The 19,759-nt window shown below is 44.8% G+C and overlaps 2 protein-coding genes across 5 annotated transcripts in view; one reads left to right on the top strand and one right to left on the bottom strand.

The window, feature by feature from the left end:
- col18a1b (collagen type XVIII alpha 1 chain b) overlaps window positions 1-12,227 on the top strand; it is a 78,268-nt gene extending 66,041 nt beyond the window's left edge. For all 4 annotated transcript variants that reach the window (XM_079735174.1, XM_079735173.1, XM_079735172.1 and 1 more), the window contains 6 exons: window positions 354-482; window positions 619-651; window positions 1,195-2,130; window positions 2,548-2,745; window positions 3,858-3,964; window positions 9,447-12,227. In XM_079735174.1, coding sequence (XP_079591300.1) covers window positions 354-482; window positions 619-651; window positions 1,195-2,130; window positions 2,548-2,745; window positions 3,858-3,964; window positions 9,447-9,663 — 1,620 coding nt within the window. In that variant the 3' untranslated portion in view covers window positions 9,664-12,227. The remainder of the gene's footprint in view (window positions 1-353; window positions 483-618; window positions 652-1,194; window positions 2,131-2,547; window positions 2,746-3,857; window positions 3,965-9,446) is intronic.
- Window positions 12,228-12,371: 144 nt separating this feature from the next.
- slc19a1 (solute carrier family 19 member 1) lies at window positions 12,372-19,234 on the bottom strand. Its single transcript, XM_079735175.1, has 6 exons — window positions 19,185-19,234; window positions 17,950-18,587; window positions 15,836-16,661; window positions 14,801-14,993; window positions 14,400-14,541; window positions 12,372-13,463 (listed from the first exon to the last, which is right to left on the bottom strand). Exons 2-6 carry the CDS (start codon window positions 18,253-18,255, stop codon window positions 13,260-13,262), a joined length of 1,671 nt encoding a protein of 556 aa, XP_079591301.1. The 5' UTR covers window positions 18,256-18,587; window positions 19,185-19,234; the 3' UTR covers window positions 12,372-13,259.
- Between the last annotated feature and the right edge of the window lie 525 nt (window positions 19,235-19,759).

The raw sequence follows: 19,759 nt of genomic DNA, 5'->3' as shown, positions 1-19,759 counted from the left end.
CGTTCACTGTCTGGAATTTGCTTTGAAAAATTCCCGGACTTCCCGTAAAGACCTGACCACTTGGATCTGTGTGTATGCGTACGCACCTGCCTGTGTGTGTGTACGCGCCTGTGTGTCTGTGTGCGTGTGTACTCGCCTGTGTGTGTGTGTGTGTGTGTGTGTGTGCATACGCCCATTTGTGTGTGTTTTTTTGTGTGTGTGTGTGTGTGCACGTACGCCCCTGTGTGTGTGTGTGTGTGTGTGTATGTGTGTGTGTGCACGTACGCCCCTGTGTGTGTGTGTGTGTGTGTGTGTGTGTGTGTTTGTGTGTATGTGTGTTGTACGGCCCTGTGTGCGTGTGTGTATGTCTGCAGGTGATGGTGCTGCGCTCCTTCGACACCATGCGGTCCACGGCCAGGCGGCAAGTGGAGGGCACCCTGGTCTACCTGCTGGACCAGACAGACCTCTACCTGAGGGTCCGCGACGGGGTCCGACAAGTCCAGGTACCGGAGCCCCCCCTATCTGACCTGAACACTGACTGACAGCAAATGCATTAATGATGGAGAAATATGGAATACGGAAAAGATATTTCAAATCTGTTTACATGATAGTTGAACTGTGTTTGTTTGTTTTCTGTAGCTTGGGGGTTACATCGCTCTGCCCAACGACGACGTGAGTCTCTGTCTTTGCTTTTTAGTTGCCTGCTGTAAGATGTATTAAAGCTACAGCAGCCAATTTATTTTAATAGCATTTTTTTTTGTATTTGTATAAATTCTCTTTACATCTCCACAGTATTCAATAAATCAAATGCTCTTAACAAAGAAAAACCCTGCCTGTGAAAACCTCTTCCAACCATACTTTCATAGTCAATGTAAATGTTCAAGTAAATGTTAACCACCGTTCTCTGGTCTTAATCCTGGCTATATTTATAAAGAATTAAGGTTTGCAACGTCAAAACCGTTTCTGCTAAATAATCCCAGTAATTCAAACCAGTGCCGTCAATGGTCCAGGATTTTTGTCCCAAGCCCACCTTTCTAGGATTATTCTGCGGAAACGGTGTTGATGCTGCAGACTGTGATGTTTCCACAACACACACGTGAAGCAGTACACTCTTTAAGTAAACAAATAGACAAGCCTTCGGTTGCCCTTTAAAGATATTTTTAAATCCCCAACTAAATAAATGTTACCCTACCGTCTGCACGTCCTTATCTCCAGGGCAACGAGGTGGCTGCGGTGGAGCCTCCATTGGTGGTCCACTACACTCCAGACCACCGTCACGGGGGCACTGGGACCACCGACAACCAGCAGAGACCGGAGACTCAGCCCGAGTCTCGGTACCCCAGCCACCCGGAGCAGCATCCCAACCACCAAAACCCCCATCACCCGGACCACAGGCAGCACCTGCAGTCGGAGCCTGAGCATCCCCCTCAACCAGACCACCGCCACCCCCCTCAACCAGACTACCACCACCCCCACCACCCCGATTACAGACATCCATCGCAACCTGACCCCAATCACCCTGATCACAGGCACCCATCACAACCTGACCCCCATCACCCTGATCACAGGCACCCATCTCAACACGAGGGCCAACACCCCGATCACATGCATCCATCTCAACCCGAGGGCCACCACCCCGATCACAGGCATCCATCTCAACCCGAGGGCCACCAACCCGCTCACAGGCAGCCATCACAACCTGACCCCCATCACACTGATCACAGGCACCCATCTCAACCCGAGGGCCACCACCCCGATCACAGGCACCCATCTCAACCCGAGGGCCACCACCCCGATCACAGGCACCCATCTCAACCCGAGGGCCACCACCCCGATCACAGGCACCCATCACAACCCGAGGGCCACCGCCCGTCCCACCCAGACCCTCGTTACCCATCTCAGCCGGACCCGCAGTACCCGGCCCCCACCGACCCGCGCTACCCAAGCTTCTCCGACCGGCTCAATGCTCCAGACAGTCGGGTTCCTCTCCACCCTGCTCAGGAGCGCCCTGTGTACCCGTATGGGTGGTCCCCAGACGGGCGGTCCCCGGAAGGGTGGTCCCCGGACGGGCGGTTCCCGGTCACCCCGCAGAGAAGGCCCAGCTCCCTGGAGCCCGTTGTTCCCAAACACCACCACACCTCCGGTCCCGGGGTGAGAGAGGAGCAGAGGGTTCAGACAGCCTGGGGTGGAGAGGGGACGCTTTCTGTTCTGCTGATCTGTTGACAGCAAGGATTAGGTTTGAAGTCATCCGGGCTAGTTAACGTCAGCATAGTATTCAGTGTATTATAAAGGTAGTATTCTTAGTACTATATAAGGTGTACCTTTTCAAAGTAAAGAACAAAGTAGTAACCATTTGTAATGATGAAGCCCCGTTTTAAAATATCGATAGACATAACATATTTTGAAGAGCCGTATTCTAATCCTAGGATTGTAATAAATTGTATTATGCCGTAATGAACAGCCTCTAAACAGTGATCACGATAATACGCATAATGAAACTGTAAACCCGTGAATTACATTACGTAAGAAAACGATCAGAGCCGTAACGTCTTCCCCTCATGCACACAGCTTCACCTGATCGCCCTGAACAGACCTCAGACGGGCGCCATGCGCGGCATCCGCGGGGCCGACTACCAGTGCTTCACCCAGGCCCGGGCCATTGGCATGAAGGGCACCTTCAGGGCCTTCCTCTCCTCCAAGCTCCAGGACCTGAACAGCATCGTCCGCAGGACCGACCGGGCCCGCCTGCCCATTGTCAACCTCAAGGTAGATGCACCTCAGGGCTCCGTTGTGGGTCCCCTTTCGTTTCCCAGGAAAAGTATGAAGGTATTATTATAGCAAAAGTCTTTAGCATGCGTAAACTAAAGTCACAAATGTGTAACAGCAAATTTGAAGTCGTAAATATTTTTTCTACCAGTGTAAACACAAAATACGGGCTACAAGTTAACAAGTCCTTTGTTACAGATGCACAAATCCTATTCTGTGCATCACAACTTCAAAGAGTCATGCACTTGACACTTTTGCTACAATCATTCCAGCGCAGTTGGTGCAAAACACATTCACACACCCGTGTTTCATAATCTGAGAAAATGCAGAAACATTGTGCATTCGTAAACCCAAATCTGAACCAATGCATCAGAAGTTGCATCTGTGAAATATTTCCTCACAAATGAAATTATATAGATCGCTATGTTCAATGAGCATTTTAATTAGTGAGCACAAGTCCATCGATACAACTGCTCGAATCTGCTGCTACGAGTCTCAGCTGTTTTTTTTCTTGCGGATACTTTTGCAACACGTCAATGTGTACTTTTGCAACACGTCTACAAGTGTAGCAAAAGTGATTTGTATCCGTATGACGCAGAGCGTCTGTGGGCAGGACAAAGTTGCAGCATTAACCAATGAAAGTCGCCGGAAGGGGGGGCATTTTATAATCTACACTGGGACCATAGAGATCTATATAATTTCATTTGTGAGGAAATATTTCACAGATGTGCAACTTCTGATGCATTTGTTCACATTTGGGTTTATGAATGCACAAATTTTGTGCATGTTCTCAGATTATGAAACACGGGTGTCTGAATGTGTTTTGCACCAACTGCGCTGCAATAATTGTAGAAAAAGTGTCAAGTGCATGACTCTTTGAAGTTGTGATGCACAGGATAGGATTTGTCCACCTGTAACAAAGGACTTGTGAACTCATAGCCCCTATTTTGTGTTTACAATGGTAGAAAAAAAGTTTGCGTCTTCAAATTTAATGTTACACATTTGTGACTAGTGTACGCATGCTAAAGACTTTTGCTACATTAATACCTTAATAGAAAAGGTTATGAACCATAACTGAAGCACGTGAACTGATGGTGTCTTTCCTGCTACAGGATGAGGTTCTGTTCGACAGCTGGGACGCGATCTTCAACAAGGGCAAGATGAAAGACGCGACAATATACTCCTTCGATGGCATGGACATCTTGACCAACGCAGCCTGGTCAGTGGTTCGCGATGCAACACTGCAGTCACTCCTGTCTTTGTCATAATTGATCATACTTTATCTTAAATACATAGATACATCTAGTGGTACCACACCACACACCAACACAAACCATGGTGTTAACCTCAAAGTACAACTTCTCGTTGTGACAGTATCTGAAAAGCAAACAGTTCTTAGTGTTGTCTGACCAACAACCCTAACTTCCACATGGCAACTAACATCAAAATCCTAACCTGCTTAAATTAGCCTTAAAGGGACAATTTTTTGAATGGTCTTGCATCATTCCATCATTTTCCCCTCAGAGGGGAGAAATCCGTATCTACCTCTAATGTTGTGTTGAATCCACCTGAATCCTCGGACGCCAGCCTTCCGAGTTGAACCTTTGACGTAATTTCTGGTCTCAAAGCATTTATAGCGTTCTCGTTCGACTTTGTGATTGCGTCATGAAATTGGCTAGTCGTTGTTTATTGTTAGCTACATTAGCCTCTTTATCAAATCAGCTCAAAAACAAACAACACAACTTTACATTGTATTGCACGCACAGCAAGACCGTGCAATGCATAAATTGGTGACCGGAATAAAGTAGCAATGTAATCAAGTGTGTAAGAGCATTTAAAAATAGACATTAAAATGACCAACGTGGTACAAATACAAAGAAAAATATAACCGCAAGCGATGATTAACGGGGTCCGAGCAAAATGAAAAGTCAAGAACACACTAATGGAAGATATATAAATATGACATATAATTATTAAGGAAAGATGTTGATGTTCCCCTTAATGCCATAATCCGCGTCGGCTTTCAGGTGACTGGGCTGCAGAGCAATGGCCAAATGTCATGTCCAGCATGTTCATAATTGTCTAATCGGGATTCGAACTCTCAAAATAAGGTTCACCAGTACATGGCATTATCCCATTGAGCCACTGACAAACCTGAAATGTAGCCTCATTCACATGGTGAAAATGTCTATTGATAAGCACACAACATCCAGAAAACTCCAAGCAAACATTTCTCAAATGAATTAAGTGCTTTCTTAAAAGCAAATACCTGAAAAATCTTTGAAATTCTGGGGAAATTAAACATTTGTTGTCAAGAACACTAACGGAATAAATATTAATATGACAGAGTTCATTATGAAGGAAAAATGGTTAATGAAGAAGTTCCCCTTAATGCCATACTGTGTCTTGGTAGTCAGATTCTTGGAAACTAATAAAAAACAACCGGAATGTTGATTGCCTTATGAATTTCAGGTGCTGTTCAATGTTGTGTTTCTTAAATGAGTGCCAATGAAAATTGTGGTGTTCAGCTTGTTCCTAATGCTCTAATCGAGATTCGAACACCAAGGATCACCAGAACAAGGCATTATCATTGAGCCACTGACATTCCTGAACATAAAGCCTCATTCACATGTTGAAAATGTCTATTAATAAGCACACATCAAGACAACTCCAAGCATTCATTTCACAAGAGAATTAAGGGCTTTCTTAAAAGAGTACAGATATGAAAATGTGCACTGTTAATGGTATCCACCTAATGATAGCCGTATAGTAGTTATACAATAAAAAAAAGGTAATATAGGCAAAATGGGTTGAGACTGTGGACGTTTGGCTTTTCTATGAAATTGTGGGAAATGTAAACATTTTTAGAGTAGAAGACCAGGGTGAAAAAGATGCATCTGATTTTAGAGATAAATATGATGAAAAAACTTTGAGTCCAGGTCAATCTCGTAAGGAGAAATAAGGCTAGTTCATAATTTTTTTAAATAGCACCACCTTTGGGTGCAGTACAACAATTTGGGTTTATTAGTTGCGGGGGTTATTGGTATCCACCTAATAATAGTTGTTTGTTTTTTAATACAATAACAAAATGGTCATATAAGAAAAATGGGCTAACTGCTCCAAATTTATTGGCCAATATTTCTCAAATGGAACTAAGTAAAACAAATTCTGTTCGATGAATTTTGTGAGGCTTGGTCTAAAGATTTTATGTGGCAATTTAGGTGCATTTTTGATTACTTTTGTAGCCTGCAATTTTTTTTATCATGTTTAGCTTTAATATGAAATTGTGGGAAAAGTATACATTTATAGGGCATAAGACCCATTAGACAGGGTTTTATAGATGCGTCTGATTCTAGGGATTAATATTCTGAAAGAATTTTGAGTCCAGGTCAATCTGGTGAGGAGAAATAAGCCTAATTCATGATTTTTTACAATAGCGCCACCTTTGGGTGCAGTACCACAAATTTGGGTTTATGGGTAGAAACGGTTATTGGTAACCATACCTGAAAATTACAAGAGTTTTTGACTTACGGTATCGGCTGCAGTATGACTTTTCCAGAATTTGAGGGAAAAAAAAAACATTACAGAAACAATAGGGGCTAATAAATCTCTTCAAGGGGCAGACATTTTGTTGAGAGCGTCATCACTGCTCTCGGTCTACTCTCAGAATTCCGAGAGATGAAGACAAAAAGGAGGCGTGCCTCCGAAAAATGCAGCAAGAAAGTTGGGATATTTCCGACTCGGAACACACCATTAGGGGTGTATGTAGGGTGACCAGATCCCAATTCACCAGAAGTGGGACAAAGACTACGTTTGTGCGGGACAAAGTGTGTGTGTGGGGGGGGGAGAGAGGAGGCGACGTGGGACCTTCAGTGGGGGTTTCAGTCCGCAATAACAGATAATCCCCCGTTCCCCCCTTGTCCGTTCTATTTAGAAACATATTTGATAAACGTGTTTTATTTCGCTTATTTACTTATATTTCATAATTAATTAAGGCCGCCACCAGAGGGTGCCTTCAACGCATTTGCCGCCCTAGGCGATTGACTAGGATCGCCCTTGCATTGCTTCTTGGTGGTGGGCGTGCCCTTAACCTGCGTCCGAGACCAAGTTTCATTGACATGATCAAACACCCCGCCCGCTCCCTGATGACAGCCCTGCTGTCTCCGCACGCAGCTATTTGATAAATGCTAGCTGATAAATCACGCATTTCCAAAAAAAAAAAAAAATCGAGTCTGACTGTCAATTACAATGCGGGACAACGTCTCAATTTGCGGGACGCGTTCAAAGTCATGGAAATGCGGGACATCTGGTCACCCTAGGTGTATGGTATAAACGGTATAGAGAATACACTGGTGTGAATTTGCGCTACTGTATGGATTTTTACTTTACCGTGTGACCGGTAGATCACACAAGCGCCAATGAAGCAATAATGTAGTAGGCTCCCAGAGACGCAGTCGTTTATTCATAATATCATCCGGCGCACACAGCTTTTGGCCGTGTTCTATAAGATATTCTAGAATACTCCGGGAGCTCCGGCGGGAGACCTGGAGCTCTGTATCTAAATGATATAGCATTATATATAGACATCTATAATAATTTTATATATAATATCACGGTTAAAAGCTGTGTGCGCCTCCAGACGATATTATGAATCTCAAACGACTGCGTTTGGTTCACCGACGTCTCTGGTTCTTCCACTTCCACATAAATCTGAAGAAGACTGAACTGCGACATGGAGGAGAAAGGGAATGTTGCCTGCGATTGTTGACCGCAATGTCTTCCGCTGGAGCCCCACTGCCCGGGCCGAGGCACCACCGCCTCGGCAGCGGGCAGCGCTGAGCCTCGCGGCGGTGGTGCCTAGCGGTGGTGGTGCCTCACGGCAGCAGGCAGCGAGGAGTGGGCAGCGGGCAGCAGGGCTCCGACGGGAGACAATCGCAGTCTACAATCGCGGGCAACAATCCCTTTCCCCTCCATGTCGCGGTTCAGTCTACAACGAATGTATTCTACAGTCTACAGTCGTTTAAGATGATATTATGAATAAACGACTGCATCGGGTTCTCCGACGCCTCTGGTCCTTCCACATCAATCTGAAGTTGCAGTTCATTCTGGACTTCAGAGAGTCAAAGCCAACGTTTCTTCCCCCAATTCCTTCCCCACCTTGGCCGAGAATCAATACACGGGTCTCATTTTGCAAACCTGCACCCGCCCGTACCCGAGAATTACATTCCGCAACCAACCAGACCCACTATAAATTAGATATCGACGCCCGACCCGCACCCGAAGGAAAATTAGACGCATTAGATGGAACGCCGGGGAATTACACTATCCGGTGTTTGGCGTGGTGCTTTAGATTGCTGTGCAAAAAAACACATCATCCACTGTGGACGGTTTTAGTTGAGTCCTTTGCTCCTGAATAACATCTCCAGCACTGGAGAAGTCTCGGTCGCAATCGCAAAAACGGCGACCGACCCGCGCTATTCAGGCGTCTGACCCAACCAGCACCCGTGTCCGACACCGTACATTATTTTTCCCCCGTTTCATCCAAATTGTGCGTGTCACCCGTCGGGTACCCAAACCTGTGCAGGACTCTGGCCGAGATAACCCCACTACGAGTCTTTACTCGTTGTGGAAGTACCAGAGACGTCCGAGAACCAGACGCAGTCTTTAATTCATAACATCATCCGGAGGCGCACACCGCTTTTGGCCGTGATATTATATTATATTATATAGATATCTATATATTATATAATATTATATTATTTAAATATAATGCTCGCAAACGGCAACAATCACTTCTCCTCCATGCTGCTTTTCACGCTGGACTACAAGGAGTGAACGCTGATTGGCTGTTATGTTACGTCCCTCACTCCGTCTTCAATCCGCAAGGGCCAAAAAGTCACTCTGCCTTCTTTTCTCACTCAAGAAGGCACAAATTTGAAATTTATGTCACTATTCGACTAAATATATGACCCACTTTCAATAAGGATTCATGTCTCCACCGGTGAAATTCTCCCTTAATCAATCTGGAATTTGAAATTACGCATGGGGGAATCCTAGAGACTTGTTGTTATAACTATTTACGTGTACTACAGGGCTCTCAAGTTTCGAGTTCAGAGTGAGATTTTGTCGGGGGGTATATTAACATGTGACTGCATACAAATGTGTAGAACTTTATCAATCCCCTGTAGGAGAAATTTGCTAATGTTCGTCCCTATAAAACAATAATGGTAAAAAAATGACTACAAAACATGACGGTAACTGAGTAAGTCAAACCGTCCAATCTGAAGGCTCTACTTAACCACTCCCCCTACTTACTTCCACCAATGCAAAGCGAACAGAACTGAGTAGGAGAGGGCGTAGCCTAACTTGATCGTGAATTTCTAATTACAAATATGTACTTAATGTGAACGACCCAGAGAAACGCAACGCAAATTCAATGTGAACATGTATGAGGCTTAAATAAAATCCTGGACGATTTTCAATTTCCGCAGCACATTTTTTTAAAAGTGTCTCAAAAAGAGGGCATGTCCGGGCAAAAGAGGACATCTGGTTACCCTACGTACGGGAAACCCATTTGATTCCTACCTAACGTCATAAAAGCTACATCAGTTTACGGCAATCCTAGATTTGTTTTGACTTGAAAAACATATATTCAAGATGGCAGAGGCAAACTCTAACCCCACCCCCCTCCCCTCCCCAAGGCCGGAGAAGATGCTGTGGCATGGCTCTACCAGCGGGGGGCAGCGGAAGGTGGAGAGCTACTGCGAGACGTGGCGGTTGGGTGACGGGGGCACGAGGGGCGAGGCCTCCCCGCTGGGCCGAGGGGAGGGGATCCTCAGGGAGGAACCCCGCAGCTGCTCCAGCTCCTACGTGGTGCTGTGTGTGGAGAACAGCTATGTTGGCCAGGCCCGCAGATAGGACACACAGACACACATCGATACCAAACACTCAGACAGTATTACACATGGTCATGACACACATGCAATCACACACACGTGCACAACATATAATATAGGCATATACACACATTAATAAAACCAAGCAAACACATGGATGAAGGATAGGTACACTATTACACAAAGTCATTCCATCGTTCACATGTGATCATACATACCCACATATAAACAATGCATACACACAAACCATACACAGTCATAATCCCTAAAAGTACACCGACACACACAAATGCACACATGCCATCAAACATATGCAAGCATACACACACAAATATACACTGTACAGAAACATACACCATAACTAGTTATAATTCAAACATACAAACACACACATGAAAGCCCTGTATGTACATATGCAAGAATGCCCATACAACATACACCCTCTCAAACAAAATGCTCCAACACTTAAAACACACACGATACACGTTTCAAAATCATCTTAAAAAGATTCCGAAGTTTCACACCATGCAGAAAGACACGACTCTCTTTACGCATTAAGTGTGTATGTTTTGTACATAATTAGGTTGTTTTTGTTTTGCTATCTGTTATGGTGCTATCCATTGAGAATAACCAGGAGTGTGAATTCACCTTTTCATTTGTGTTCTTATTTTTCATAAAAAATGTGTCTATAACTCGTAAAAAAACTATTGACATGAGCAACTTTGGCCCACTTCAAGGGAGGTCTGCCTGACCGCTGTGTCCAGATGGTCAGACCATAAGCCTGACCCACAGAACAACAGAGTTGTTGCTAGCTTGGCTTACTGCAGCTGAGTAAACAATAAAAGTCTGGGCAACACACACATAATCAGGTCAAATGATCTTCTTATGGGCCTTATTCACCAACGGCCCAGGATGTGTGAAAACGGGAAGGGAGGATTTCTTGACAAGCAGTCCAGAGATGCTCTATGATTACCAATATTTTTACTTTTAGATTATGGCAAATGTTTTTTCTATCATCTTTAAAAATCATTTATTTTATGGTTGTTTTTTTATACACACATCTGTTGTAACCAATGGCACTTGAGAAAGAGTTAATTTTGCTATGGTCTTTAAAGATATTTTAAATATCTTTAAAAAAAGGGATATTTATTTTTGATTAACCCCTGTTTGTATGCAATATCAATCCACTAATGTTTTCAACATGATCCTGCGTACAGCTTAAAAGGATAACTATTATCAGACCCTATTTTCCTATCCTTCTGGGTCTAAGTGACTAATACAGATAACATTTGTGAAACTGGTCGACTATTGAGTGGGGGGTGTTTCTTTCTGTTCTCTGTATGAATCTTTTCCATAATGTTTTCAGACACTTTACAATGACTATCTGAGCCTATCAGAGGAAATAAAAAAGACTTGTTATTCGGCAGGGGCTATTGCCTCTAAAGGTTACATCATCGCCATCTAGGGGCTGGAATGGCTAAAGCGCTCTAGCTCTAGGCAGGACCAATTGAAAAACGAGGGACACCAAAGTTATCCTTTCACACAAGCCCACTCAGGGCAGATTTTAGCAGGGATATCATCTGATGCTTCATCAGCAGTGCCAAACAGAATAAGCTGATAAAAATTAAGCGACTAACGTAAACCTTGTTTGTCTGCACACTGTACAAGTTGCATTGATTGTTTGTTTCTCTTTTAATTGCTGTCAGAAAAATTAAATGTTAGTGGCAAGGTTGGCATGAGCAAAATGAGAACGTGGTCCACTTTGTCTTGTGGGTCAGTGATTCTGCAGACACATTCAGTCAACACAACGTACGATACATACAAAGACAGGTTGAGGAGAAGGAAAGGGGGCATCTAGCTCAAGGATGACTACAAGAGGATTGCAGAGAAGGCATTGCACCTAGTAACGTACATATTCGTCCAAAACATCCTAGCAATAATCCCCCCTTGCCTCTTGTGTATATATATATATTCAAATTAAGGTTTCTACATTGTGACCGATCATAAAGTAAGGGTGAGGTGGAGGTTTGGATGGTCAAGGGAAGTTATAAAATAACAAAGTCATTAAAAACAAAGAATCACAGAATCTCTTTGCCAAAAAAAAGATTTAGTATTCAAGTACAAAATTAACAAATGATTAAGGTTAAGATAGTCAAGTATTCTCCTATTCCTTTTACAGCATTTCACCAAGGTTCAGCTTTATCGACTTAACTGGTTAAAAGTAAGGGGTTCACATTCATGTTCAGTGTTCAGCAAACCTACAAACCAATTCTTAAAATCAAAGAAACACAACATGGTTTGTAACAACCTCTACAAAACGGTGCTCGTCCGACTCAATCTAACCACAAATGAATGTGGTTTGTGTAAAAAACAATTGGAAAAAGGCAGTTGATATTTTTTTCATGCACACTATGGACACGGCATCAGGGAATATAAGGCGACCCAAGGCAACACCATTCCTATACAAACAGCACTTCATACTTTACCGACCAATTTTGTCCCAAATCATATTCTTTGCCAATGGACACTCGCCACTCCATCAGACCAGAGTGAAATGCATGATTAATAAACTCCTGGTGCCATTGACCCGTATAGTATGTGTGTAATGTCTTCAGTACCAGTAAACTGAATAATGCAGATTCATTATAACATCCCTAAACTCTTACTTCGCTCAAGCTGTCCTGTTGTCCGATGCCGACCTCTAGTCAGTCAGTCAAGGAGAGGATAGACAAATATCTATCAAGTATATCAAATATATATTCCTATATACACTGGGGTAAATGGACCTAGTGTAAAACAGTACTAATTAGTATAAGACTTCTGCATTATACTTCCTAAATGAATACAAAAAACAAAGAAATCACACTCCACCCGACTTTTCCATTAAAGCAATGTTAATGGCGATAGCATTGCAATCATGGCCCCTTGTCCCAACACGGGTCTGATTCGCCGACTGCCAGAGTTCGGACAGCTACAGCATATGGAGACGGACAATCATTCTGAGAGCTACTCTAAATCTCCAGTGCAATCTTTACAAAAATAACAAACCGGGGCTCACTACGACCATTTCATGAGGAAGATTTCTTACAACATACTAGAGTACTTGGCATCACTTAGCTCATTCAGTTTCAAAAAGAATAAATCATTAACCTTTTAAAAGAATTGCTAGAGTCAACTCACAACGGCCTTGTGATATAATACCGTTTTTTACAACACGACAAACAAAACGATTTAGAGTAGAACTGAACAATGCAGTAGATTCCTGTAGCTGGTCCCACTGTCCAAGGCAACTTCCAACCCATTCTCACTTAAAGTAGGCCGCACACCCGCATTTACGACACCGCGGGAGGCGAGACAAGGCACATAGGAAACACTCGTAGTCACATCTTCTGATCTGTTTGGGGGGTTTCAAAGGACATGTTTAACGACGGTATGGGGAGGCCACAAGAGGCGCAGGGACATCTCTGATTGAAGGTGCTGGGAGCTCTTTCGTCCTTCGAGTACCTTCGTCAAAAGCGATGGTGTTGAGTAGTATTGCTTGTTTTGTGCGACCCCTACCCTACAGCCACCCTTTTAGAGCTTAGCGAGAAGCCCAGGTGTCCTGTGTCCAGGTGGTTGTTATGCAGACGCAGCCTTGCCGTTTGAATGAGGCTCTGCATCGGAGTGAGATTCCACCGCCGCTGTTGGGCTCAGCTCGGTGGGCATGGCTAGGGCGCTGGCCCCGCCCCCCGACTGGCGCCTATAGTGACGGGTGATTACCACGGCGGCGCAGACCATGTAGATGACGGTGAGGAGTGCAAAGTAAAAGAAGTAGACAAGGAACTGTGGGGCGAAGGAAATACAAATACAAATGTTTAGACACGGTAAGCGTTTAACCCTCTGAAGTACAGTTGCAGCTTAAACGATGGAACAACATTAACATACCATAACGGTTTAGTAGACTTATAACATAAACACAAATTATTCAGTAGATGTATCATGTTGTGATTTCTTTGGGAAGATGCTGGGGTTAAAGGGGCTATGGGCCTTATTAACCAGGAAAGCTTGGTTCCAAATTCAGTTCACCCACCCAGCTGGCATTTAGACCCAAGAAGAATGTGAAGAAAGATCCTTTTACAGCAGGAGTTATAGTCTAGTATAATTGAGTTTCAGTCGATCAACAAGTAAAATAGTGTAGCGAATGGCAGTTCGCAAATGAGGGGGATATGATAAGCGAGTGTGTCCGTTTGTGTATTTGCTGCTGTCTTTATTACATGCATGTTTTGGAGACGTTTTTGACGTTTTTTCGTCCTTTCGGTAATTTAAAGTAGTCCTAAACTGAACACCGTTATCTTCTCAAAAGAAACCTATACATATTCTATTATACGATTGATCAACGCATATAACACAAAGCGATAATTATAGGTCTATGACTGTAGTTCACCACTATGGATGCAGTAAGGAGGACTGGGTGTTGAGAATCGTAGATATGGGATAACCTCCGCATTTCACTACAACATGTTCAGAGACTATGGTGACTACTGTATGACAAAGATAGATGTTGATTGGTTAAACTGATTTATTCTTGGGCTACATCCGTCCCAAAACAGCCGTGGTGAAATGATATTTGCTATGATTAAACAATGGAAATGGCCTCGTAAGTGTCCAGTCCCATGCCGCTCCTTGGCTTGTAACTTTTTTATCGAAGCATTCAACGTCAAAGGACCTAGAGGCCCATACACCGACTCCACCTGAAGCAGGGTCCAGTGACTGCCTTACCTGGGCGTGGACGTCTAGTCCGAGGCCCCTCTTGTCGGCCACGATGAGGGTGATGATGGTCTTCACAATGGTCCCCAGGAAGGTGTTGATCCCGAACACCAACGCGCACAACTCCTTAGTGAGGGACGAGGCGATCTGGAAACTAAGACCACAACACCGTGTTGTTAGGATGACTTACTCATTGGTTTCATGTTCGCCTACTTATCACCTATTGCGCTTATAGCCATGCCTGAGGGAGGGTTTTTGGTGTTTAATAGTATTTTGGTGTAATGAAACAATGGAACTCAATAAATATACATCTAGAATTTCAAAAACGCTAAAGCTTTGCTAACTAGCGTTTAGAGCCAAGATGGCTGCAAGGTGGCAATGACCCCCAACAGCAACCAAGCCAAGAGACTCACATGGCGATGGGCACCAGGAACTGGTAGAAGCCCCTGAAGAGGGCGTAGGCCACATAGCAGACCCAGATGTTGTCGGTGAGGCCCATTAGGAGCAGGAGGCCCGCCTGCAGGGCGGTGATCACCCCGATCAGCAGCTCCGACCACAGGTTCCAGCGTATCTTCACCAGACCCGCCAGGAAGGAGGTGATCGCACCTGGATGACAAAACCCACAGGAAGGTCAACCAGTGAGTGGCTTGAAGCTTTGAAAATGTTACGATTTACCATTACGATTTTGTTGTCGAAAGTTTTCAAAGAGGTTTTCGTATTATTTTGTCATTAATGAGCAGGTGGGGGTTAGGGGGGATTCCTCATGGGGGACTATAGGTAGCCAGCCGATGTTGGGGTTTGAGCCTAGAACCTTTCGGCTTGGAGTCAAACACCAAAGACCAACCTGCCGTCCCTAAGGCGAGGCATTCCCGGTACATGGAACAGAAACGGATGTGGATCGGAAGTCCCGCCCTCTCTTTTGCCAATAACTCTGATTTGGAGCAGCCTGTTGCAGGCGTTACCTCGTGAGAACAAGGTTAGTCTTGAAAAGCAATACCGCACAACATCAGACTAACTTTGTAGAAAAAAACATCCACTCCTCATCCAACAGTGTGGATGTGGGGGGGGCGTTTTCTATGATCACATGACAGACAGACCACGCTCTCAGACTGATGACAGAAATCAGTTTGGTTGCGTTCAGTCATCAATTAGGCCTGTCCTTGGAATACAATGCTGCTTCGGTTAATTTTTTTTTTCACTTTTATTTTACTTTAATCATTTTTATGAACTTACTGATTCATATTTTGACCACTTGAATATGAGTAACAAACTTCGTGTGTTGAATATCTGCACTTTAATTTTTGTATCTGAATAAGTGAGCATTGAATAAGAATCAGTTTTTGAAACAACTTGAAACTTAAAATTTGAATTTCAAAGAGGTGAAAACAAACACATTCCCATGATGACAAATACTGTAACCAGTGCGGCGGTGCTCTGCTCCCTCTCACCCAGCAGGACGGACACGGCCTCCACGCCACCATTGTACACGTGCTTGTTCTCGGTGGCCGGGTACACCTTGTTCCACAGGATATGCACGTAGAACATCACCAGGTAATACCCTGTGGAGTTGAACACCCACCACAGGCACCACAGCCTCAGGTTGGGCTCCCTTATCACGCCCCGCACCTCCCCCAGCATCTGCAAAAACACAGACTGCCGCCAGGACAGGGTACACCAACGCCAGGGGGGCTGGGCGGGCGACACCGGGGCCTTGACCCCCGCAGGGTTCATCAGGTCCCGCTCCACCTTGGTGGCTTTGGTGTCCCCCTCCCCCACCCCTGCCACCAGCTCCCTGAGCTGCTGCTGCTGGCGCTGGTGCGTGCGGTTGAAGAACATGGAGCGCTTGGGCCAGGGCAGGCAGAGGGAGAGCAGCAGGCCCAGTGACACGAATCCTAGCGAGACGCTGCTCAGCGTGGTGTAGCTCACGTCGCCCAGCGACATGCACAGCTGGCCCAGCACCGAGCTGAAGAACACGCCCATCAGCACGGCGGTGCGGGAGTAGCTGGCCACGCGCTGGTACAGGCCGGGCGTGACCAGCGAGAAGATGTAGGAGGAGTAGGCCACGCGCGCCGCCATGGTCATGCCGTAGAAGAACTCCATGAGCTGCATGTGGGGCAGTGAGGAGCCGAGGAGCAGCAGCAGCCAGATGGCCACCTGGCTGAGGCCCTGCACCACCAGCACCGGCTTGTAGCGCAGGAAGTCCGTCAGCAGTAGCACCGGCACCAGCACCACCATGTAGGAGTAGGACAGCACCGGGTTGATCTCGTTGGTCACCTGGTGGGAGGGCCCAGAGTCACGTCATGGGGGTTTGTATCTATGGTTTACGTTTAAGACGTGTTATGAATCTACTTCTCCAAAAAAATAATAATAATAGTTTTAAAAGAATAGCAAGTTGTGTAGCATCTTATCCTAGCTATCTGTGTTGTATACGGTGAATGGGTTAACCTAGCGATCGTAAGTGCTTTGCACATCCGTTTCTTGAACATCCTTACTGCACCGTCAGCGATATGTTGTTTCTCGTATTCTGACAAATGTACTTATTGTCAGTCGCTTTGGATAAAAGCGTCTGCTAAATGCCCCGAATGTAAATGTAAATCTACCACACACGCAGACAATCACAAACCCTTGTTTCTCCACTTGATTCAGGAGCGGAAACCCTGCTTGTGACGCAATTCAAGACGATGAACTAAATATAGATCAAAGTAATGGGTTCTATTATCACTATGGGACACAGAGGGGTTTTGGGTCCGACAATGTGAAGTAACTAACTGACTGTCATGTGGCAAATCAGTAGGCACAATCACCCACTTCTGCTCTGTAAGCTAGCTGTTATGGAGTGCAGCATAACACATAACTCATAGGACTTTTGCCACTGCATTCATTAACATAACCACAGCTACTCTGTATTGTGAAACATGAATTGGTTACAATCCCTTCTGTCACAATGCAGTGAATCTGCAACCAGTCGAAGGCCACTTAATTGTCTTAACGTTAGAATCAGACCAACGTTTGACAGGAATGTGAACCTTGAACTGCCCAGTCACCCGCTGCTAGGGTGACTGGTTTGTTAATCCGCTGACAAATTAGTTTCCTGCCTTGGGTCCAAGAAAAAAAGATCCTGCCTACTCTGTAGTTCAGTTGAACATAATGAATACAATGAGCACATGAGTCCAATCCATTCTTTGTAAACCACCCAAATACTAATTGAAAGCAGCATTTCAGACCAATATGTAATGGCCCTCTGTTGACTAGTGATTAATCCATTTAAAAAACACTTTGATGGCTAGTGAGTGGATATTGAGCCAAATAAACAAAACAGTAAATATCATAAATCATTCAAGGCAAGTTTAATTTATGCTTCTCTGTCAAATAGTTGAGCTGAAAGTCACCTATTCAGCGACATCTGGGACATTTATAACGTGACGATGATGTACAAATGAACAGATAGGCTGTATCTGAACATCCTCAACTAGTCCTTGAATCATTTCAGACAGACAGCCAGCCAGCCAGACAAAGACAGACGCAGAGACAGACTGACAGACAGACACAGAGACAGACAGACCTGCTCCCTGGTGAAGTTCTTCTCAGTGCTGAGGAGGTAGGGGGTGATGAACGGCTCTCCGGGTTTGATGGCCGACATGAAGCCGTAGATGCACAGGTAGATCACCGACCACTTCCACGAGCGGGGGGCCGTCTCTGTCTGCGTCTCGGGGCCGGTCAGCTCTTCAGAACCAGCGGTGGTAACCATAGCAACCGTCTCTGCCATGACATCCCCACATTCTCCTCCCGGGTCCTCTGCCATCGGTTCCTTTAGATCAGATTCTTCCGCTGGTCTGTCCACACCTGCGGGACCCTCGTCCACCCCCATTGTAGATCCAGATGAGTCAGCTTGTTTGGATCGGACGGTTCGTGTGGGGCATGTGGTGGCTGGCTTTGCATGAAAAGCTTGTTGCCTGGTATCTGGAAAAGGAACTTATGACATATGGGATTCTTGAGGGGAATAGGAACGCTTCGGAGCTCAAGGGAGGTCTAAACGGTGAGTGCTTCGGTAGCCAAGTCTGCCTTGTCGGAGGAACCAGAAGGATTGGGAGGGTGGCAGGCTACCTATTGCTGTTTACGTGTAACAGAGGAGGCCGACCTTTGCTCCATCCTGCACTGCGACAGCTGAGCGTTATCCCGCAGCCGGCGGTCTTGGTGAAGCTGTGACAGAAAAACAGTGTATATATAAACAGTGAATACATAACGTCAATTTGTTACGTTGCAATAACGGAGACTGAGACAAGATTTATTTATTTATTGAACGATGCAACATAACATTGTAAATCACGGTACCGTCAATCACATGACACAATCCAATAACACAGACGCAGCAGTGCCAGACTTAACACAGTTGTGTTTTCACTTCAACATGTTAGCGGTGTGAATACGACTGAGCGTTTCAAACGTAGGCTACACACTTTTCGTTTGGAACACTCAGTGCTGCCAGGCTGTTCGGTGACAGTTACGAGACACAGAGATAGCCGAGTTAGCTCGAAAAAGGCTAAACCTAAGCAATGAGACAACGTATTTCATAATATGCAACGTTAGGTTGTGGCTGGATGTCGTTTAACAAACACGTGGGTAAACTAGGTTATATATGCGAATTTCCAACAAAGCAGGTCGTGACTGAGTGCTGGGATTGCTAGGAGTTGCTTTAATAGTTCGCATTATACTCGTTTGCGTAGCATCCAACTGTAGTTCGTAAAACGCCGTTTAACTTTTTAACGGTTAAGAAAGAGTGAGCTGAACGTTTATTACCTTGCACGAGACGTGGTGAACGCGCTGCCTGATCGCCATCTATGGTCACGGGACCAGAATGTCAGTCCAAGCCTCTTTCGCGGGGGGTTCTGGGATGTGTATTTTTCAATGCAGTCCTTCAGCCTCAGGCCCAACGCCCGCGCTGCCTGGGATCCATGGGGGGAAATCACCTGTATTAAGCTAAAATTACTTTATCGCGATTCCTTATCGATAAATAATGTTTATATGCGACTGTATTATATCTCGCAATGTATTGTTTTATGGTGATTATCATTAATAAATAAATGTGTGTATCAACCTCTTTATTAGATAGATTCACCATAGTTAATAATGTTGACTAGGTCTACCAGAAATAAAATTCTCCATCGCTGGGCCCCATCTCCATTGCTGGGACCCACAGTGGAAATCACCTTTGTTTATAGTTAATACAATTAACCTCTGCATTGTTAGATTAATTCACCATCATTTATAAAGTAAAAATAAAATAAAAAATATGTATCACACTCATTGCTAATAAATGGGTGTAGGCTATAGATGATAGGTCTATGCATAATGGGCATACAGCGTAAATACTT

Source organism: Pollachius pollachius (genome assembly GCF_949987615.1).
Source record: "Pollachius pollachius genome assembly, chromosome: 4".
Lineage (NCBI taxonomy): Eukaryota > Metazoa > Chordata > Actinopteri > Gadiformes > Gadidae > Pollachius > Pollachius pollachius.
The sequence above is the reverse complement of the archived record's forward strand: the minus strand, read 5'-3'. Positions and strand labels throughout refer to the sequence as shown.